This window comes from Lynx rufus, unplaced genomic scaffold (assembly GCF_022079265.1).
Source record: "Lynx rufus isolate CCGP_SWC_20201006 ecotype Redwood Valley unplaced genomic scaffold, mLynRuf1.p SCAF_2, whole genome shotgun sequence".
Taxonomy (NCBI): Eukaryota; Metazoa; Chordata; class Mammalia; order Carnivora; family Felidae; genus Lynx; species Lynx rufus.
The window spans coordinates 11,154,264-11,177,032 of record NW_025814834.1 but is presented as its reverse complement, the minus strand read 5'-3'; the positions used below and the strand labels follow the sequence as shown (position 1 = coordinate 11,177,032).

Below are 22,769 nucleotides of genomic sequence, written 5' to 3'. Positions count from 1 at the left end.
CTACTCTATTCCAGTGGACTGTCTCTTTATGTTGCATGTTATTGTAGTTAAGAGTTTAGTGTAGCATGTTATTCTCTGCAAATAATTTAATCTCATTTTCCCTTGACAAAGCATTTTCTTGGTTCTTCTTTGTTAGGTTTCCAAATAAAATGTAGCATCACCCTTACGAGTTCTGAAAAAAAAAACATGTATTTTTTCCTCTGGTATAGGATTTAACTTATGAACTTATTTAGAAAGCATGATGTCTTTATATAATTTTTCTTCCTAACCAAGGACAAGATAGGCCTTTCTATATGTTTAGGTGTTATTTTGTAATCTTCAGAAGTGTTTGCCAGGCATATTCATATATGCCTTACACATTTATTAAATTACTAAATAGATTCAATATAATTATTGTTGTATTATTTTTGTCCTACCATAACTCAGGTCTGTAAGTCCCACGCATCTTCTAAATGGTTGTTGTACCACGAAGGCCGTTGATGGCTATATATTTACTTTCTATACTGTGATCTTAGTTTTTAGTTGAGTCTTCTGGGTGTATGCTTGTGGTCTCTGGAATAATGATAATTTTGCCTCCTCTAGTACACTTTTTCACTTCTCATTTTTTTGCTTGTCTAACTGTGTTGGTTTATACCACTAGTCCAATCAATTAAATAGGAAGAATAATAGTGGTCATCCTTTCGTTGGTTTTGATAGAAGTAGCAACATCATTACTTTTCCCTAGTAAGTAAATGTTGGCTTTGGGGCTGAGTTTTATTTTCAGTCCAGTGATTGGATTTTAGAATTTGGAGAAAAGGATATCTGAAACACAAATCTTGAATCGGCATTCTATATTTCCATGGCAGACTGCTCAATCTGTCTTCTATTGAAGTTGCAAAGGACAAGCACAGATGATTCTCAGCACAATTCATCCAAAAATTAGAAAGACTCTTTAATATTTTTGCCCACATTATTTTATTTGGCACAAGCGCTGCCCTTTAAAAATTAGGCGTTTCCCCCACCCTATTAGTATTTTCTTACTTAAAAATACTTAAAAAGTCCTAGAAATTTCTAGTTAAGTTTCTCTGTTTTACACAGAGATCACACGGACACAGCATTAAAACACCTGTCTGGGGTCATGGTAGGGAGAAAGCTCGTTGTCTCCCCTATGGTCACGAGGAATTGACTTGAATGTCATTCTGTGGATATCCAGGAACGTCTGGAGCTATTCCTGAGGTAGATTTTTAACAACAAAGCTCAGCAGAACACAAAGCGAAAAATAATCATGACCGAATTAAATGGTGATATTACCAAATTTTAGCTTGTGAATAATGCCATGTTATCAGGATTGAAGAGGGATCCTCAGAAATGGGACCAAACCTTGAAATTCTCTCAGAGAACTGCATGCTATATAGAAATATACTGAATAGAAGAAGAAGGAAAATGGCCATGTGACAAAAAATGTCCCCTCTCTTGCCAGTTTCAGCAAGATAAAACAAAGATGTGAGCCAAGCAACAAGGTGAATCTAGTTAGTATTTCTGCTCTGGAGTCGGGAACATCAACTCCAGAACGGCTGGAGTTTCTCGTGGTTTGTTTCCATGCCATTTGCATGTCCTAAAGAGTAATCAGAACCAGAATTTCCCAGTCCTTGCTACTCCCTGGGGTCCCCAGCACGGACTGTTTGACTGAGGTGACGGGACCTGTTGAATGCATCCAGCTGGGCACATAGACATCGGGTCTAAAACCGATGTTTTGTTGGGGTTTTGAAAAGGTTCCTTGAAATCCAGACTTAGGAAGTGTGTCATTTTGTGTCACTCGGTGGCTTTGTGACCAGGCGGGTCCTTTCTCAGTGGAGGTAGTGGTTGCCATGAGGTTAGAGCTTGGTTTCCATGTTGACATTCCTGGGTCCGTCTGGGTGGGGCTCAGCTGGATTCTGACACGTAGCAGAGCCCCGCAGCTGCTCTTGGAACTTGGTTGAGCAGATGATGTATATGCTTCTCATTAGAAAAATGCCAGCAATAACTGCAAAATAACTCCCATAAACTAGAAACTAGAGAAAAACAAGTAGAATTAATTAGACACACACAAAATATGACTGTGTCTATTATTGATAACACATAGTGGTGCTGTTGATTTGCTTGCATTATGAGATAACTAAGACCCAGGATCTTAATATGAGTCAATTAGATTTGCACAATACTTTCTTCTATCTTAGAAGAATCAAGTATGAAAGTGTAAGAAATGCAGTAACTAGGGGTACCTGGGTAGCTCAGTCTGTTAAATGTCCGGCTTCAGCTCAGGTCACGATCTCACGGTTTGTGGGTTCGAGCCCCACATCGGGCTCTGTGCTGACAGCTGGGAGCCTGGAGCCTGCTTCGGATTCTGTGTCTCCCTCTCTCTCTCTCTGCCCCTCCCCCGCTCATGCTCGCTCTCTTTCAAAAATAAATCAACTTTTAAAAAATTAAAAAAAAAAAAAAAAGAAACGCAGTAACTAAGAATGCGGGTTCTGGAGCCAAGGTTGCTTGGGTTCAAACGCCAGCTGACATCACCAATAGTGAAAAAACCCCACTAAATCCCACTGATACGTGTGTATGTTTGCAGGACAGTGCAACGCCATATGTAATGTCCCCAAGGATGAATTTTAGATAATGAGGTTACTTCTTACATGCCTTATCCCTGCCTTTTCCAGATCCATACGTAAAATGCGAGACTGGGCTGATTTCAAGTACCTCAGGGGAGCAGGGAAAAGGAAATTGCTGACTTAAGCATTTAGCTAAGCAATGCAAGAAACGAAGGCTTGGCAGTGGTGAGGTTGACGAAAACCCTTTGCGATTACCTGGTAATTCTACACTCCCTGCAACTACCCGAGTAGGAAACAGCAATCCTGCAGCTTACCTGAATGCTGATAGGCAGGTTGAGTCCTTTCTGATCTACTACGGTCACTGTCATAATGGTCTGGATCACCAGGGCCACGAAGGTGTTCATTCCAAACACCAGGGCATAGCGCTCCACACTCAGATTAACTGCAATCTGAAATCTATCATTAAACGTTGAATTACATTTTTTTGGAAACAAAGTACACGTGGGATTCTTACCTTTAAAAGACAGAAACTGAAGATAAATGTGGTGACTTGTTACCCGCACTTTTTGTCTAAATCTCCTCCAGTTTCTGGGGCGCCTGGGTGGCGCAGTCGGTTAAGCGTCCGACTTCAGCCAGGTCACGATCTCGCAGTCTGAGAGTTCGAGCCCCGCGTCAGGCTCTGGGCTGATGGCTCAGAGCCTGGAGCCTGTTTCCCATTCTGTGTCTCCCTCTCTCTCTGCCCCTCCCCCGTTCATGCTCTGTCTCTCTCTGTCCCAAAAATAAATAAACGTTGAAAAAAAAAAATTTAAATCTCCTCCAGCTTCGACAAAGGGGCAGAGCAAAGAAAGGGAAGTAAAGAATACAGTTGAAGGCCGAATTAAAATACAGTTGAAGGAAACAGGACAAGATTCCTCCTCTCCAATTTAATGCTTCCAGAAATGAAACCTAAATGTTCTCAGGTCTCACTCATAACCTGAGAATATTCGATGCTATCTGATTTTTGATACCTTTTCGCAGCGAATTTTTGTGAAAATGTAAGCACCGCCCAATCTACGGAATCGTTTGGAGCGTTATTCTTTTTATTGTCAATTGTATTCACAGTTTCAAATTTTTGCAGGTGAATTATTTATTCACTGGAAGATCAGATCATGCCTGGCTATGCAGCTGAGTGAATCTGTAATGAATTTTTGATAATTTGATAGATTCTGTATCTTACAACTCATGAATGAGTGGCAGATGTATGTTCTCGAGCGCTCTCCCTTGGAACAAAGGTGAAAGGCTTTGGGTTCTGAATATCCTTAAAATGAAAAGAAGTAATGTAATCCTACCTTAACAACGCCCTCACGTTAAAAAAAGAAACTTGATTCATTAAACTGACATATTTCCATGAAAAAAGTAAACCTGCCAACAAACTTTCTTTCTTTTGTTCCATGATCTTTTCCCATGGTGCTTATATTTCCGTGTTTCATCAATTGCTTATCAAATATTTTTCACACATTAAAAACCAAAACTTAATACAGCTTTTGGCTCTACCTCTTTCCTGTGACTTGAAATTTAAATGTTTCTTATCTCTTTGGTTAATACCAAAGCTTATTTCCTACAGTCGGCTTTATTTGCACTTCTATATACATAACAAAACATTTTTCACTGTTAAAAAAAAAAAAGATTTCTGGGATATACAGTTTCTTATAATTGTTGCATCTACTTCTTTCAAAATACAACTTTTTATAACTTTCTGAGTATATTTTACTTCACACAAAAGCATATGCCTACAATTACATAAACCAATGAAATCGGTCATGAAATCTACGTGTGATCATTCAAAATCAGGTTGCACCATACCCCGTGAGGGCAAATGGCTTGCAATAAAAATCACGACCTGACAGTGCATCATTGCTTTTGGTTTATGAACCCACACAACTTTGTTTTTTCTCTGATGACTGACCTTAGCAACATTCAGAGGGCAAACAGTTAAATGAAAACACGGCTTAATTGTGTCCAATTTAATATGTAATCAACATTTAATACTGCAATCGATTAAAATCCTTCTGAAATTCTGAAAGAAACTCTCGAAATGCAACAGAAGGGAGAATATGGCGTGGGTTTAGGTGTGGAGAGACATGGCTGGTAATACTTACGCTGCTATGGTTATAAGAAGCATATAGCTGGACTTGAATATTAAATAGCCAGCATAGCATACCCAGATGTTGGTTGTGTAATGCATGAGAAACAGAGAGCCTGCACTAATGATGGAGAAGATCGCTAGAGCCAACTCTCCCAGGAGATCCCAGTTGACTTTCACAAAGCCCACGGCAAAGGCAGCCACGGCCCCTGGAAAAGAAACATTAAGGGAGATCCAACACAATGACTTTACACACAGGATATGTCAACATGCTCCCTTCAAAAATCCAGGTCATAGGGAAATCTACAAGATGAATATATGGCTTTCACAAAAATAGTGTGATCCACCTGAATGTGGATTTATCTCTTTCTCAACCATGCTTTCTTCTGGCTTCTCCCTTTACCTCCTATTCTTCCAATCAGTTTCAATTCGTATCTGCTACATGCCATGAACTGCACCCTGCAGAGGGGCCAGAAAGTTTCTTTACCACAGCAGACTGGGGTACGCAGCACACAAACCAGTCAGTGACTACAACAGGTGAAGGGCAGGGATAGAGAAGAATGAGACAGCTGCTTAGATAGTACACCTAGCCCATCCACACTTGCCTTTCTTTATTGTCTTTTTACCGTAAATTTTTTCAATGGGTAACAGATGTGTTGCACTGAGTAGAACCTTTCGGTCTTTATTAGTAATCTTAGTCCTTTAGGCTCCATCTCAGTGTCTTTGAGATCTGGCCTCATTTGGGTGAACTCGATATTGACTTATGGGGTTTAAGAGATTGAGTAACTAGGGCACCTGGGTGGCTCAGTTGGTTGAGTGTCTGACTTTTGATTTTGGCTCAGGTCATGGTCTCACGGTTCGTGGGCTTGAGTCTTGTGTTGGGGTTCTGCGATTCGGGCACTGTGCTGAGCATGGAGTCCATTTGGGATTCTCTCTCTCTCTCTCTCTCTCTCTGCCCTGACCCCCACTCATACTTGAGCATGCTCTCTCTCTCAAAACAAAGAAATAAAAAATAAACTTAAAAAGAAGAGATTGAATAATTGACAGTAATCAGGGTTAGTCTTTATAGTTCTCTTTAACAAAATGAAAGGTATTTATTTTCAAATGACTAACGTTTGATTAATTCCCTTTCCACATGTGATCCAGGAAAGAACCAGTGCTACAAAGAAATAAAATTATTTTTTCGCCCTGAATTTGGAACATTGGGGAAATAATTTCAATAAACCAATTCCAGTGCAGTCCTGATTTGCAGGAATTAAGATGAGGCCTCCCAAAGGAGAGACAATAAGAGAACAGACACTCCATGAGTTTTCTGACATTTTTTGTAAATGTCAGGGTGTGGAAATCTCTTACTTCCTAGAAAATATCTTTAAAGTCTCAGTTGAATTTAAGTTCTCATTTACCAGGATATAAATATTTATTGTAAACTTCAAAGGCAGATTTCCTTCTGACATTAGAATCCTGACTCTCACATATATCCCACTTCTCATTTAGATCTCTTAAGAAAGTTACTTTTGGAGCTATCTGGTGTAGAACCTAAAGCTGCTAAAGGTGAGCATGAGCTAAATCAAATCCTTTATTAACAAAACTCTTTCCCTGGTAATCCGGAAGTCGTAAGAGTTTCATCCATTTTCTAAAATAATAAAATCTACTCACTTATATACACGGTGAGTATTTTCTTTTGGATATTAAAAACAATCCTGGAAGAACAAGGGGCGTTATTAGCACTTTCCTGAGGATGAAATGGAATCTTAGGAATTTGGCTAGAATTTAATCATTTGGTGCCTAATCCTGAGCTCTCGAGTTATCCATTGTAACTCTCACATTAAATAAAAGTGTCATGGTCTTCTTTTTCTTTTTATCTCCTGTACTTTCCATTCCAAAAAAAAAAAAAAGAAAAGAAAAGAAAAAGAGAGAGAGAGAGAAGATTAATATGCTTTCTGAACAGAACCACCGTGGAGTTGAGTTTAGCAACTGGAGACATAAACTCAATGGGGGTAGCCCATCAAAGGAAGATAAATCAATGTTTACTTACCTCCAAAGGTTGCAACAGCTTCTACTGCCCCATTATAGATGAAAGAATTTTGGGATGGTGCCTTGTAATCCCACAGGATTTGAACATAGTTCAAAATTTGGTTAAAACCTGCTGTGGAAAAGGCCCACCACAGGGACCAGTAAAAAAGATGATGTGAGGAGTAGCATCCCTTCAAATCTTGGAACCACTGCACAAAAACTCTCAAGGTGACATTTCTTGGCACCGGATTGCTCACCCGCCGACCCTCCAGGGTCCCTGAAATGGTGGGTATTTCTGAAGTGGGTTTCTCTTCGCCACCTGGTGTGGGAATCTTGTAAGTTTCATCTAACACTGCGGTGTTGTTTGGTGGCTTTTGTACTTCTTTGCCGGGCTGTACATGAAAAAACATGCTCTTCTCAGGCATTGGTAGGAACAGGGCGAAAAGAAGGGCCACACAGACAGAGGCCAAGGATATGACGTTGAGGTGAAAGTACGATAGGCTGGCCAGGGATACCAGGAGCTGGGCCAGCACCGAGGCCGCCGTGTAGGCCACCAGGGTGACGCTCCTGCAGTAGCCGCTCACTTTCTGGTAGTGCTCCGGGCTGACCACGCTGTAAATGTAGGCATAGTAGGCCACCTCGGTGGCGGTGACCATCCCATAGAAGAACTCTACAACCTGCATGGCCCTCACTCCCTGGCCAAACAAAAGCAGCAGCCAGGTGACGACGAAGCTGATCCCCTGCAGGATAATGACTGGCTTGTAGCGGACGTAGTCGGTGGCGATGAACACCGGGAGCAGCAGTGCCAGGTAAGAGTATGTCCAGATGGGAAGGATCTCATTTGTGATCTGTGAGGTTGAAAGATGGATCACGTGACCACGAAGCGCCAGGAGGTGAAAGAGATAGAAACCTTTTTAGGTAGTACATTGCTATAGTATAGGTGGCTCGCCCACTATCAAATTCTGCGTCCGGTCGGATAGCATAGTCTTCGTGTTAGCGAAGAGCACGACAGAAAACTGATTTTCGAGGAAAAGACAGCTCCTCCCCCTTCTCTAAAACCGAACCAGTTTATCAGTTTATGCGAATCCCAACAGAATATATTTGCTTCATGTGGAATCCGAACTCTTAAAATTTAAATAGTACGTACATTTGAGTTAAATTAGTTAACAATCATTCAACAGACACTTCTGGGGTTTTCAGGCTCTTAAAATATACTGTCCCCTTCCTGTTCAAAGGTTTTAACGTTAGACAAAGCAGCCCCAATGTTAGAAGAATCGGACAACCTTTACGTTTATTTGATCCATCACCGTGTCATAAAAATCCACAGTCTGATGAGGATACTGTCTGAAGACAGCAAAGACTCAATAACCTTGCAGAATTACAAAGTGGGAACAAGTAATGCACAGAAAATTCGGTGCCAAATTTGCTGGGCTCCTTAACCCTCTTCTCTCCCAATGCTACTGGTTGATCTCTGCTTGCTCAATTCTGGCCTCAATTTGATGTGGGCATCACACGGCTATCGTCCGAAATGCAGGGGACCTCAGTGATCATTCAAAGAAAGGAAAGACTGACCAAAGGAGTTGATCTTTGGGGTAGGATGGGTGTGTCAGAGACTCATTCGCACCAGCCTTTGTCCTGTGCCTCTCTGCTGTCTACAGCAACCTCCATGGGTCCCAAGGTCAATGATGAGGAACAGTTCACTGATTTGAAAGGCTAGTGGGACTGAGCGGCACCTCTCAGCATGGGTGCATTAACTGGTCTGTAGTGGTCACAGAAGCAGCCCCCAGCGAGTTCATTGGCTGGTTTTGGACCTGTCTTTGTCCTTTGTTTTGTCTTAGTCCTGACAGGCTTCCATCTGGACAAAACTGGAAACAGAGTCGCCCCTAACTGATATTACATCACCCCACAACAAGTTTGCTTTCCTGTCCTTCGCACCTCACCACCAAATAACTAGCATCAATTAGCCTTCTGGGCAGAGTTGCCCACCCTTCAGTGTTTCTCATGGCTATGGCTGGAGCTTACAAAACCAGCCCACGGTAGCGCTCCCATTGGGTGAGTGCATTTTCTTGTTGCACTTGTTATAAAAAGGGAGGTGAATCTTTTACGTAAGAGAATTCCGTCTTCAGGGGAAGCTAAAACTGGGAGATAAAGCTGTTAATGTCTCACCTGCTGGTTAATAGCTTTTCAAGACTGAGTAAGTGTCCTACAGAAATGATGCAATTCTTTTCTTCAATGTTTTTTTTTTTTTTTTTTTTGTTTTGTTTTATTTATTTTTGGGACAGAGAGAGACAGAGCATGAACGGGGGAGGGGCAGAGAGAGAGGGAGACACAGAATCGGAAACAGGCTCCAGGCTCCGAGCCATCAGCCCGGAGCCCGACGCGGGGCTCGAACTCACGGACCGCGAGATCGTGACCTGGCTGAAGTCGGACGCTTAACCGACTGCGCCACCCAGGCGCCCCTGAAATGATGCAATTCTTTACCAGATCCTGCTCCTACCTCGGCAGCCTGAAAGTTTCTTAGGACTGAATCCTGTGCCTGGCAGAGACTTGACTTTAGGATTTGTTTAACAGATTCCATTGAGACCTGAAAGTTACCATGCGTTGAAACTAATGGTAGGACTCCACAAGAATTAAGATAGTTATTACACATATAGCTATTACCCATATTACACACATTGCAAGTGTGAGAAGGAAAGAGTAGTTTGAATAGTTGTATTAAATGACAAATACCATGAAAATAGGATCACTGAGGTCAGTGTGTTAATGTCTCAAGTTGAAAGAAACCCTAACCCAAAGTCCCGTCCGAATGCTGTAAAATTAAACCACATTAAGATATGTATATGTATCAATTTACCTCTGAGCTGGTCAGGTTTTTATCTGGTCCAGATAAATACGGGACTAAGAAGGGTTCTGAGGGTCTCATCATGGAGAAAAATCCAAATAAACACAGGATCACGGTGGGATAAATCCAGGAATGGCTCGGTGAAGCTTTGAAACAACCCATTGCTGATCAAATGGAAACAAAGCCAAAATTAGCTGATGTTTAATTATTTTTGCTATCTTGGATATAAAGAAAACCCGACTGCTAAACATTTCGTGAAAGGATAAAATTTCACCTGTCTGCAGTTGAAATGGAAAGGTGAGTGACGAGTAAGTGTTCTCAGATATTCCTTAGGTGCGCCAGTCAAACCCTTCTTTGTCAACGGGCTTGGTCCTCACTATTGCTGGGACAGGGTCACACTTTCCTAGTGTTCTCCATCACAAACATGATAACGAGTAGTTACTAATAAATGGTAAACAATGGGTTAATCAATGTTCGAGAGTAAGTAAAACATTGATTGGTGAATTACTGGTGTACATGTGGTAGGTGAAGTACCTTTCGGAGGTCAAATGTAACTGAATACCCATTTAGTCGATCAAGTTGCTACGAATCTGCCCACTATATTTTGCACCGTGACCGTGAAATCTTTAACACGTCGAATGGCACGTCTTTATTCACACATTTATCTCTCTATTACACTATCCCTTGATTAGTATTGTGCTTGACACATAACGGACACCCAAGATACTTTTGTTAGGTGTCTCCAATCTGAGAATTTATAATGCTTCAGTTAAAAAAAAATTAAACCAGGTACAGATCCAACTGGCCATTTTTCCATGTTTCCCCCCTTTTCCAGATTGATGCTAATTCTATGTTGGGAATGAAAGGCATCGCTTTGTAGACTGTTATTCTGCTTTTCATTACGACTGGGTCCATTTCTTGTCTCAGTCTGCAGCTTTACACCCCTCAGTGGGGCAGGCAGCTCATTAATGGTTTATACTTTGTTCCTAACCCACAAATGAGATTGCCTGAAGTTCAAATTTCAGACAAAAAGTCCAATGGATTATCTGCAATAGGAAAATTCCTTCTTATTCCTTCCTATTTTGGATCAAGCTTTACTTACAAAATATATACATTTTTGGTGGCCTTGGATGAGGTTAAGTTCTCTGAGATAATTTATAGGGAGGAAACTAACTTGCTGTGAGTATGAGGCTTTTCGGCACGTTATCTAATTAAGTCCTAATAATAGCTGTAAAATATACACTATTTCCCCAAATTCCCAGGTGAGCCTATGGGAGATCCAGGGTGTCCTACAACTGGCTTCAAGCCACACGGTCAAGATTTGAATGCAGATCTCCCTGACTTCTCTCTGGGTCCCTTCTCCTGCTCCACTCTGTCTCATTCTGGTGGCCCTATTTCACTGGGCTTAACTATTTCACTAGTAAGCTACTGACAACCTCCCCTTGCGGTGAGGGGAGAAAGTGTTTTCACGAACACATTTGTCTTAAAGATTATGACTTACTACATAGAGCTTCCCAGGTCAATTGTAGTTTGAAAGTGGACCCAAGAGAAGGAAAGTAATGCTCACTCCAGAGGAGCAAGTCATTGAGTGAAATTCCAGGGATCCAGGAAGAGGAAGAGGGATGTGGGGAGGGCCTACTGGGTCACACCATGGGTCTGCCACCCACCCCATCTTTTCATAAGGTGACCTCAGACCGCTGCATGGTTCCTATCTGGAGTTAAATGAGGGGAACACTGTCTGTTTATGTCAACAAAACCCCCAATGAAGCAGCGCAGAGACAATGGAAATCAGAATTTGGATGGGATCATAATTGCAAGCAAGGCTGACAACATGAAAATTTTGCCAAGAGCATACTGGGTTTGACTGCCCTCGGCCCTCAGTGCTTGGGATTTATCTCTTCCTGAGTGGTTGCTAGAAGCTCCAGAGACCTGCTGGGGCCTTCTTTTTTTGTAAGTAATGTTCTCGTGGAAAAGTCTAAAAGTCTATCAGAGGTCGGCAATTCTTGAGGCTTGCCCGTCTTTCAAAGGGTGGTCTTAATGGGGTGATACTGTGGACTCCACGTCTAGAATATTCTCTCCATCTATGTTGACCATGGATTGTCCACTGACTTCAAGTCGTCACCTTCATCTTCTCCATGCATCTCAGAGAACTAGCAGTGCTCTCAGGGCTCCCTGGGCTGTTAAGAGCCCTCTGGATTACCTGCCCCTTCGTCTCTTAACTGTTCTATTAACTGTTCTTACTCTTAACTGTTCTAACTCTGTTTCTGGCCAGAGGAAATAGAAGGCATCTAACCAAACAATAGCAGGTATCCATTAACCAAGAAGGACTGGGCAGAGGAGTTCAAGTTTCCTGGTTTAATGGCAACAGGAGCTCCCAGACCCTTACCAAGGCCATGTCTGGCCTAGTGTCTATTCTTCAGGGCCACAGCCATCGTGACTGCCCGTTGGGAGACTTCTCAGAAGCGAATGGCTGTATTTTCACCTTCCCCTACCCCAAGTTCTCTTTGTCTAGCACTAGCCTCTTTCCATAATCCTTTCCTACGCTGGTCTGTTAACAAGGACTGTGTGAACTTGACTGGCTTATCAGATGGCCTGGGAGCTTGGTAAAAATATGGACTCCCGGACTCTATCACTAATGCGTGGGTCAGTAGGTATGGAGGCCCAGGAATCTGTGTTTATACACACAGCGATTCTGACACAGGAGGCCCAAGGACCACTCGCCCGTTACTCAACCCCCCAGGGACACTGGCTCCACGCCACGGCCTTGGATCTTAACAGGGTGGAGGGCGAAGTGGATGGAAACCGTCCAGGGAGCTTTTGCAAAACTACATGTAGACACATAAGACCCCGAAATTCTTTTCTGGCTCTCTAGGGCCTGAAGAGTCCAGGACAGGTGGAAAAATCCCGAGGCGACCGTGGTGTTTTGAATATGCCTCTCACGCTCTGTCTGCCTCGACCCACCAACCCTTTCATGTGCACACATCACTCCCTGTTTGGGGCCCATTCTGTCCCATTCAGCCCAAATCCGTTTCTAGCAGGGACCCTGGAGTGCCTGTATCTAGCGTTGAATCAACAGCAAGGTTCTGGCTCCTTCGGTTATCACAGCACACAGAGGGGTATCTGAAATTCTCCAGCCCAGCATGACCTTTCACCCACCTTCTGAAGGCACTGATTTATTTTTTCTTCCTCATGTAAAAGCCCGCAACTCACACGGGTAAGATGACAACAATCTATCAGCTATTGTTCGCTGGCCTCCTGCTTTACACCAAGCATCGTATCCGTTATTGTATGAGACACAAGCATTGTATTAGACATTTAATGATTGTCTCTAATCCTTAGAACGATCCTAATTATATACATTATATGTATTTATCTATAGTTATTAGATTTTCATATAACACAATAATCATATGCAGGTATTTGTTATATAAATCATAATTATTAGCTATGATTATGTGAAATAAATACACATATAATTATATATGTAATACAGATTTATTATATTTAATATTTTTTTAACTTTTTAAAAGTGTTTATTTTTTGAGAGAGAGAGTGCAAGCAGGGAGGAGCAGAGAGAGAAGGAGACACAGAATCAGAAGCAGGCTCCAGGCTCCGAGCTGTCAGCACAGAGCCTGATGCGGGGCTGGAACCCGTGAACCGCGAGATCCTGAACCTGAGTCAAAGTCGACAGTTAACCGACTGAACCCCCCCCAGGTGCCCCTAATTTATTATATTTCATATTATGGGTTATACAGTTGACCCTTGAACAACACGTTTGAACTGCGTGGGTCCACTTACAGGTGGATTTTTTTTTTGATAAGTACAGTACAGTACTGTAAATCTATTTTCTCCTCCTTATGATTTTGTTCTCTAGCTTACTTGATTGTAAGAATAGAGTATATAATACATATAACATACAAAATAGGTGTTAATCGACTGTTTTGTTATCAGTGAGGCTTCCAGTCAACAGTAGGCTAGTAGTAGTTAAGTTTAGGATGTTTATTACGTCAAAAGCTTACTACATGCATTTTCAACCGCACAGGGCATTGGCATCCCTCATCCTGATGTTGTTTGAGGATCAATTGTAATTCCATATTTTTTATATGTCTCTAAAATGTCGCCAATTTCTCAGACATGGGAATGGAGCCTCCTCATGGCTCATGGCCACTCCGCTAAGAAAGGTTAAGATTGAGTTCAGGATCGGGTCTGCTGGTGTCACGTTTACATCTTCCCTCTACTTGGAGGGGTAGGCATCTCCTACTTCTGCGGCACCATTTTCACCTCCTGGACGTTTTCCTCTCATTTCCTCGCCAGGTGTCCCCAGAGTCACTGTCAATGTGGCCCCTGGGTTTCCAACCCAACAATCCAGGTACTGCCCAAATCATTCTCTCCTCTTGAAGAAACCTCTGGCTAATGGTCTCATAAAGTCTGGAGGTATTGATCACTACCTTTTATTTTTATCTTATTGAAGAGATGCTACTCTTTTCTGTCACCAAGACGATGATAGTGATAATCAGATTACACAGTCTATACTTTTTTATATTTGGAAAATTGTCTGATTTTTTCCTTGAAGACTTTGTGAGGTAGATAGAGGAGACGGTATTGTCCTCATTGTATAGACGAGAAAATTGAGGGCCAGAGGCAGTCATGTTTGTGCAGCTTTTCACCTTTAATGAACATTAGAGCCTGGACTTTTTTTCCTGTACTTGCCTGTACTTGTTTTTTCCAATTCCAAGTTCAGTAATCTTACCCCTTGCATGGAGAGGCCTGGTCATACCCTCAAGATTCCAATTCCTTGTTTGTTTTGGGAGAGTGTTTTTCAGATTGTGGGTGTCAAGAACATTCAGTGAGTTGTAAACAGAATTATTTTTTTTTATGTTGCAGAAAAATATATTAAAAATCCAAGGGCACCACAGAGTGAGCCTATTTTTTTCTGGGCTTCGTTTGGGTTATCAACATATAAACATAGAAAAATGATCACACCTTATATTACATCTTTCTGTGGGACACAGTCATAGGGCTAGAAGTTGCACAGGACTGGCTCAGTCAGTTAAGCGTCTGACTTCGGCTCAGGTCACGGTCTTATGGTTCATGAGTTCGAGCCCCGCATCAAGCTCTCTGCTGTCAGCGCAGGGCCCACTTCAGATACTCTTGTCTCCCCCTCTCCCTGCCCCTGTCCTGCTCACACACACTCATTCTCTCTCAAAAATAAATAAACATAAAAAAACTTAAAAAAAAGAAGTTACAGAAGAAAATATAGGACTAAATATTTACACATGTCCCTCAGAAGCATACCTGTTAACATCATAGAACACGTGTTCTGTCTCCAAAGCACTCAGCCTCCACAGCAACGCACCATCATGGAAAAGACTGTCCTTTTGCTACTTTTCCACTGATAATTAATTTTGACCCTGTAATATTATCTTGCCCCTAGAGAACACTCTAAACTTTCCTTCATTTCACTGACTCCAACTCAAGGTCGTGAATTGTATTGATTTTCGGACTTGATGCCTCTGAAAGCAAGATGTCGACCTTTCCCCTTTCTGTGCTTAAGATAATCCTTCTAAAAGTTGCTCCTGCAGTCATAATTCTCGCATATTACTCATAGGCTCCATTACTATTTTTTTTTTAAAGGCCCAAGAACATTATTTTGGCAGGTGGTTGAAAGAAAATACAATACAAGGACATTCTCCAAAACAAAAGTCAGCTTATCGGACGATCGTGGCTTGAAATCTAGAGTGAAAATGCCAGAAATAACAAGAGAGGCTCAATGCATCAGCTGCTCCTTCTGGAGGAAACTTGGAGCCGTAGCTGAGTCAACCACCGAACTTACCCTGGTTGGCGGGGCCGTGTGGGAAAGCGCTTCAGAGGGGGAGCTCTCACTAGCAGCAGCCGCTGGAAGAGGCGAGCGCTGAGCATGCAATTCGGCTTCACCCCCAGCTACGGCTCCCCCCCACCCCCCACTGCAGGGTGCCAGCGTTCTCCCTGCCCAGTGGACTAGAGAGCACTTACTTCCAACCAACTGCACCACCTCCGCAATTGCATCACATCACGTGGGCCCCAGTAGTAAATGGTCACGTGCACTGTTGGGGTTATCAGCCAGCACCTGTGACCTTGCCTGAGCTCTGGAGGCCACACTTCTGCATTGGGAAGAGACCCACCTAGCTTATTCTGGAAGCGACATGCTCCTTTCTCTTTTTGGTGGCAAGAAAACAGTGATTATTTTTCATTAACGTCCACCAGGGACCCTTCAGCCAGGTCTGCAGTCTCTTCTCTCAGGTGCTACGTGGGGTCCGGTTCTGGAAGATCTCATGGTTTTCCGGCCACCTCCCTTTCTTCAGGGTATGTGGGATGCTGTAGCCTTCAGAATGAGAATCCCTTTGTTAGGGTATCTAAACCAACTTTGTTTTAAGGTGCTCAGAGACTTTTCTCCATCTCCTAAAAACTTTAAGGTTTACTTGTGTTTCAGCTATGATCAGGTTGGGCTGGGGCGACTTCTCACTAGTTTTGTTTTCATCTGCCTCGGAACAATGTCTTTTTATGCAGCTTCTTACGTGTTTCCAGTCTCCTGATATCAGCGTTCATGTTTTTGTCTTCTCTTTCATTCCAATCGTTACCACATTATTGACCTTTCCCCACTCTTACTGTTCTTTAACCACAGCCTTAAATCTTTCCAACTGGCTTTTCCATACGAACGTGCATAGCTTTACCAATAATCTCAAGTGTTCTTTGATTTATAATATCGCCCCTGAAATTCCCAACTTTCTTATATTGGCTGCAAAAGAATGATACTCGTCATTATCATTCTATGGTAGGGCGAAAAGGAAACTTGATTTTACGGTTGCCAGGATCCCATTTGGATCGGGTCGCAAGGTAAACGTAGCACTCACATTTTCTGCTTGCTGAAGTCTACAGCCATCCACTCTGCTGTATTTCCTTCAGTTAGTTAACTTATCGACTCACTGTGTGAACGAAACCATTTCCATATTTGTGCACACAAAAGTGGTCACGTATTGTTTATCTATGCCATGGGGGACCCCATTGGGTCCAGGCCAATGTGGACTTTATCCAAACTGCAAGCCCTGTCAGTGTCCTGTTTCCTAAACGATAGGCTATGCGTGTGCACCTGTAAGTATAGCTGTAAAAACTTTGTGGCCGCAAATATTTCTGAGTGTATATTTCCATTTGCGTAGAACAGGCAACTATTAAAAAGCAAGAACCGCAGACACTGGCCCATGCTGGTGGGCTTCCTGGCTCCTTGGGGAGTGGACTGGGTAGACTTCTTAGCTAGGGGGATTCCAGGTGATCCGATTCCACCACCCACTTCGTGAAGATGGAATTCTCCTCCCACAGCCAAAGCTTTCAGAGCTGTGAGCTCCCTGATGCAGGGACAAGATGACCTAGTCCAAGTAAAGATCTTTTCCAAACCCCGTTTCCCAAAGGTTTCTTATAACAGAGCGCCTGGAGTGTCAGGGACTTGGTCAGTGGAAAGGCATCATTTTATCAAATCCTCCTTCATGCTTGTTTTGAAGATATTGCCAGAATTAACTGAGGTGCCAACAACTAAGGAGAAAACTATCCAGAATTCCCAGCCTCCACCGAATTCCTGCCCAGTACTCCCTATTAAACATTCTAGTCATCTCAGAGAGGATACCTGACAAGTCAACTAGCATCTGAAAATGGGCTGGCCTCATTGTCACATTATTCTCCAGAATGTTTACTGCAGTCAAAACACCACTTTCAAACAACAGAGCACCAGACTGGTCATTTAAAATGACCATGAATCTTACAACCTCTAAATGCCAAGACTTGGGCAGCTGGTCCAGAGAGATGCCATTTGCAAACAGTTTCACTCCCCAGGCTCCAAAGCCTTTTTAAAAACAGAGTTTGGGAGGCATTTGTTACACCTTCCAAAAACCCATCTTTCAGGTCTTCAACACTGCTGGCCCAAGCCCCTCACCAGTCAGAAGCAAAGCCAAAGTCTGATTACTGAAAACTGAAATGTATCCTTTTCACGGACAACAGAGTAGAACAACATCCTGAAGTTACGCCTTTCGATCTGCTTACTACTTACTTACTAAAGAAGAGAATATAACTTTGAGCGAAACGTCCAAATAAGTCAAGGAGCCACAGCATGCTCCAATCCAGGCAAGTTGATGCTGGAAGAGTATGGGGAAATGATTCCAGGGAATTGCTTAATTACTGTTCCTCTGTTGAAAATCAGGATCGGAGGTCAGTTTCGCCCTACTGTATTTTAGGCTTCATCTTATTTAAAATGCATTTCCCTGACCTCTACTTCACTCCATACACAAAAACTGATTTGACATAATCAGCTCTAGAAACCACAGAGTGCTGTCTAGAAGAAAACGTCTTTATGGCATAGAGGCTGGAAAATGTATCACTGAAATGACATAAAGGACTCAGCTTACAAGAAATGAATTGATAAACTGGATTTCATCAAAAAACTGTATCTCCTTATCAAGAGGTACCATGAGGAAAATGGAAAGGAAAACTACAGAGAAGACTTTACGACCACTAGAATGCCTAAGCACAAAAGGACTAGCAAACCAAATGCTGGCAAAGATTTAGAGCAGCAGAATTCGTACACATCGCTTGTGGGAAAGTAAAATGCCACCAACAACTCTTTGCAAAACCATTTGGAAATCTATACAATAATTCCATATACTCACAATAGTGAAAACACAGGAAGCAACCGAAATGTCTCCTAAACGGTGAATGGGGGTGGAATAAACAATATTGTGTATTTAGGCAACGAATGCTGATTTAATCAGCAACATAAGAAATGAGCTATTGCAAAACCTTGGTGAATATTTAAAAAGTTATGCTCTGCCAAAGAATCCAGGCACAAAACTGTGATTCCATTAAGGTATGTAAAGTCCTAAAGCCAGCAAAAAGTAACTTACAGTGATAGATACTGGATCAGTGGTTGCCTGGGGGGGGGGGGGGGGGGCGGGGAGACAGTGGAGGGACTTATTGCAATAGAGCACAAGAACACAAGGGAACTTTCTGGAGTGATGGAATATCCTATGTCTTGATGAGATACAGATACATGGGTGTATACAATTATAAACATTCGAACTTAAAATCCATATTTTATGTTGTATGTAAATTATATTTCAAGTAAAAAAAAATACATCGTACTTCCCCTCCCCACTCCCCAATCTTTAAAAGCATTTCACTGTGGGGCGCCTGGGTGGCTCAGTTGGTTGAGCATCCGACTTCGGCTCAGGTCATGATCTCATGGTTCGTGGGTTCGAGCACCACGTCCAGCCCCACGTCGAGCCCAACCGGTTTCTGGGCTGACAGCTCGGAGCCTGGAGGCTGCTTGGGATTCTGTGTCTCCCTCTCTCTGCTCCTCCCCTACTCCCACTCTGTCTCTCTCTCAAAAATAAATAAAGATTTTAAAAAATGTTTTTTAAAGCATTTCATTGCATGGGACCCTCCCCAGCCCTGGACTTTGCTTATTGTTGTAAGCGCTAAGGTTTTTCCAAATTCTACCAGGGACAATTGGAAAACAGAACAGCATCTTTCAAATTGGGTCTGTCCTAGAAAATTTGGAATGGAAAACAGTGCCCACAAATCAAAACTAGGACAGACCACAAACTTTGTAAGTCTGGCTCCATAGGATACGCTTCAAAATAAAACAGAGGGAATCAGAGTTACCTGCTCCTTTTGTGTCCTGAGTTTATTTCTTTCCAGAACTGAATCCAGTTTCCTGCCTTCAGATTCGGCTGCAGCTCCTTCCTGACGTCCCCTGCTGGGAGTCCTAGTCGCAATGCCCCCCCACCCCTCCGGGAGTCTAGAGTCCTTCAGGACTGAGCTGTCAAGAGCAATGGATTTAAACACCAAAGCCCACCCCCTTCTTGAGACACTAGAACCCACCCTCTTCCGCAGACATCCTCTTTTGGAATCTCATCAGAAAAAAAAAAAAAAAAGAAAAAGGAGAAACCGATCTTTGTGAGACACAGACAGGGAGTTAAACATATCAAAAACACTCACCTGAAGGTTAGTACTAAAATAGTCTAGGGGCACCTGAGAGGCTCAGTCAGTTAAGCGTCCAACTTTGGCTCAGGTCATGATCTCACAGATGGCGAGTTTGAGCCCCGCGTCTGTGCCGACAGCTCGGAGCCTGGAGCCTGCTTCGGATTCTGTCTCCCTCTCTCTCTCTCTCTGCCCTTGCCCCACTCACGCTCTGTCTCTTTCTGTCAAGAATAAATAAACGTTACGAAATAAAAATTAAAAAAGACAAAAAGAGAAAAAAATAGTCTAATTTAGTGTCTCTAAAGTTTTGTATTAAGTGACTCAGACCCTCAGAAAACCAAGAAGCAGTACTCTCTACTCTCAGCCACTCATAATCCTTTATGTATCCCCACCCCCCCCAAAAAAAAACCATAACAAAAACAAACACTAGGGCATCTTTGCTGAAATTAAGCAGCCCACACAGCTTCAAAAGGTGTGAATTAGGCCCATAGATTCAATATGCAGACCAGAATGGTTCTGCTTTTGGTCAAAACATGGCAAGAGTAGATACAAGTGATCTTTAAGAGACAGGCTTCAGATTCCATTTTGTCCTATATGGTGTCATTCTGTTTTGCAAATGCGTGAAACATCTGCTGATGAATTACTCAGGCCTCTCCAGGCTGTTTCTTCTCTGTTTGTCTGCGGTTAGATCAATCTAGAATCAGGTGTAGCTGGAGGGATAAAACTGGCAGACGGCTTACATGGCAAGTCAACTGACCATGTCTGGCCACTGAAATGCCGTGTGGGCAACTAGCCCAACACGTGTGGGTAGCTAGCTGTGTGGACCCGGCTAGGGAAAAAATTGTGCTGCAAGGAAAGACTATGCATAGTTTGAGCTATTTTTCAACTATATAAACTGTAGTAACCAATACCAATATGAAAAAAAATTTTTGTTTACTTTTTTTAACTTGCATTCATTTTTGAGAGACAGAGAGAGACAGAGCATGAGCAGGAGAGAGGCAGAGACAGAGGGAGACAGAGAATCTGAAGCAGGCTCCAGGCTCCGAGCTGTCAGCACAGAGCCTGACGCAGGGCTCGAACTCACAAACTGTGAGATCACGACCTGAGCTGATGTCAGCCGCTTAAGCTTAACCGACTGAGCCACCCAGGCACCCCTAATATGAAATAATTCTTGACTACAGACACGCAAATGAATTCTATCCAATGAAGAGACAGACCTCTGCTCCCACCCCCATGGAAAACTGGTTTTACCTCTCAATATTACCAATCTATAAATATACCCATTCTTCGGGTTTTTCTTTGATCTGGCGGTAACAGTATTACCAGTTTCCTTATTTATGAATTAATAAAACTTTTAACAAAAATTATCCTTTTCCAAAAATTATCTTTTCATTCTTATTACCATTCATCATTATCTCCAGCCTATCCAATTTATTCCTCTGCATCTAAATGATTTGCTAATAGTTGTTAATTACTGAATATAGTATTTAATGTTTTGACCTCTCACTGCAGACCTTCCCAGCTTTAGGCTTCTCTTTTTCATTCCTCTCTCTCTCCAGGTTTGGTGGCCGGTGTGGTTCAGCGACAAGCGCATGACTTTGGAGTCTGAAGCTCAAGTTCCACCTCCCCCTCCCTCCTCTCCTAACCCCACCCCTGTTTGTGGCATGTACTTATAACCTCCCTCAAGTCGGCTCTTAAAATGTGGATAACCACACCCACCTCCCACTGCTGTCTCAGGAACTGCTCAATCTGGTTCTCCGCACACATTAGTTGCTCAATAAAGCTTCCTTCCCATCTGCCTCCGGCAAGCCACAGAGCAAATTCAACCAGAATGAACACAGCTTGGCACTCATAGTTCAGGGAGAGTGACTTCAGAAAAGGTACACAGTAAATAACTTCACCTCAATTCATTTGAATATTTCTCCTTGAATTGGATTCACCATTACCCAACCTTGAGAAACCACTGACGATCTCTGGCCAACAATGACTGAGCAAACTCGGTATTTTTGCCCTTTTCAGCTACTACGAAGACACATTTGGAAGTTTGTTATGTTTGGGTCTATTTAAAAGATGTACCTTACTGAAAACACCCCTTTCTGCCTTAGGAGATACAAACGTGTTCCAGGCTTGGTGAGTACTTCCAGAAAACATTTCCTTCACCCCTTGCACACGTTAAGCACCCACGCCACAACCACAAGCCTTTTGCACATTTAAGGCAGCAACACTGACTTGCCAACTAATTGCTGTGCATGTTCTTTCATGAATAAGGCCTCCTTTCCAGAAATATCATTGTAAGGTACGGTTGTGTTTTCCTTTAATTTCAATTAAGGTAGTCTCAGTAGAGGGCGGGGGGGGGGGGGGGGGGGGCGGAGAGGGCTCTGCCCTTCAAAGTTCCCGGCTGCTGCTTCCCTCACCGGGAGCCCTGTCTCCCTTCTTGGATTGGGATTTAGAATTCTGCGCTGAAGTTTCTTTTCGGTGAAAATCTGTGCACGCGGGTGTAACCATGGGGGATGCTGGCCCTTTCCCAGAGTCGTAGTCTTAGTCTGTTTTGCAGATGGCTGAAAGTGAGATTCTCGCCAGACCCACTTGGGCGAGCCTTCAGCACCGAGTTGGCAGGAGAGCGCAGGGGCCGCGCAGCACGAGGCAGCCCGGGGCGCGCCCGGGAATCCGGGCGAGTCCCAACCCGCCAGCTGCAGCGCGGGGACGCGTCCCGCCCGCGCGGCCGCAACCGGGGAGAAGGGGAGCGCTGCAACCTAGGGGTGATGGTGTTTGGGCCAGGAACTCGCCTCCCGCACAGGCAGTCTTACCTATAGGAGGGGGCTGTTGCTCGCCAAATCTCTCACATCCCGGGAGAACGAGCCCCCGGGAAGGGCCCCCTTCGGCCGGGAGGCCGTCCCTTTGGGTCCGGCCAGGAGCTGAAGGTAGGGGCGGGGGAGGGAGCCTGCCACACACGAAGCCCCGAGGCCCCGCCCCACGTTTTGCATATGCTAATTATAAGAGGAAACTCTGAGAAGTAAATCTGAGGTCTGAGGTCTGAGGGCCAGCTCATACCTGCTACCCTCTGTACCCCAAAAGAGCAACTTTTATAACAATAAAAGTATTATCCTGATACATCAGTGTGATAAAGCAGGGTGAACTGAGTACAGTGTGGATCTATTTACAGATAGATCCTTGCCTATAAATCCATTTACGTTTCCCCAAATCTTGTGAGAGAAGAACAGCTAGGAAG

At 43.2% G+C, this 22,769-nt stretch overlaps 1 protein-coding gene across 3 annotated transcripts; it reads right to left on the bottom strand.

Moving 5' to 3' along the window:
- Window positions 1-937: 937 nt before the first annotated feature.
- Window positions 938-22,448, bottom strand: SLC19A3 (solute carrier family 19 member 3). 3 transcript variants are annotated; one of them, XM_047084109.1, is made up of 7 exons: window positions 22,348-22,447; window positions 15,700-15,899; window positions 9,551-9,702; window positions 6,719-7,544; window positions 4,700-4,892; window positions 2,876-3,017; window positions 938-2,030 (listed from the first exon to the last, which is right to left on the bottom strand). In XM_047084109.1, exons 3-7 carry the CDS (start codon window positions 9,698-9,700, stop codon window positions 1,854-1,856), a joined length of 1,488 nt encoding a protein of 495 aa, XP_046940065.1. In that variant the 5' UTR covers window positions 9,701-9,702; window positions 15,700-15,899; window positions 22,348-22,447; the 3' UTR covers window positions 938-1,853. The 3 variants fall into 3 exon arrangements, with proteins under 3 accessions (XP_046940065.1, XP_046940064.1, XP_046940067.1); XM_047084108.1 differs by lacking the exon at window positions 15,700-15,899 and having other exon boundaries at window positions 22,348-22,448; XM_047084111.1 differs by lacking the exons at window positions 15,700-15,899; window positions 22,348-22,447 and adding an exon at window positions 19,559-19,636.
- Between the last annotated feature and the right edge of the window lie 321 nt (window positions 22,449-22,769).

Bases quoted from the DNA above. Each gene is read 5' to 3' on its own strand.
- SLC19A3 (XM_047084108.1), bottom strand. From the start codon at position 9,700: ATGGGTTGTTTCAAAGCTTCACCGAGCCATTCCTGGATTTATCCCACC. The intron at 7,545-9,550 runs GTAAATTGATAC...TCAACCTCACAG, and splicing joins AAAACCTGACCAGCTCAGAG to ATCACAAATGAGATCCTTCC. The intron at 3,018-4,699 runs GTAAGTATTACC...GTTTAATGATAG, and splicing joins CTTCTTATAACCATAGCAGC to ATTTCAGATTGCAGTTAATC.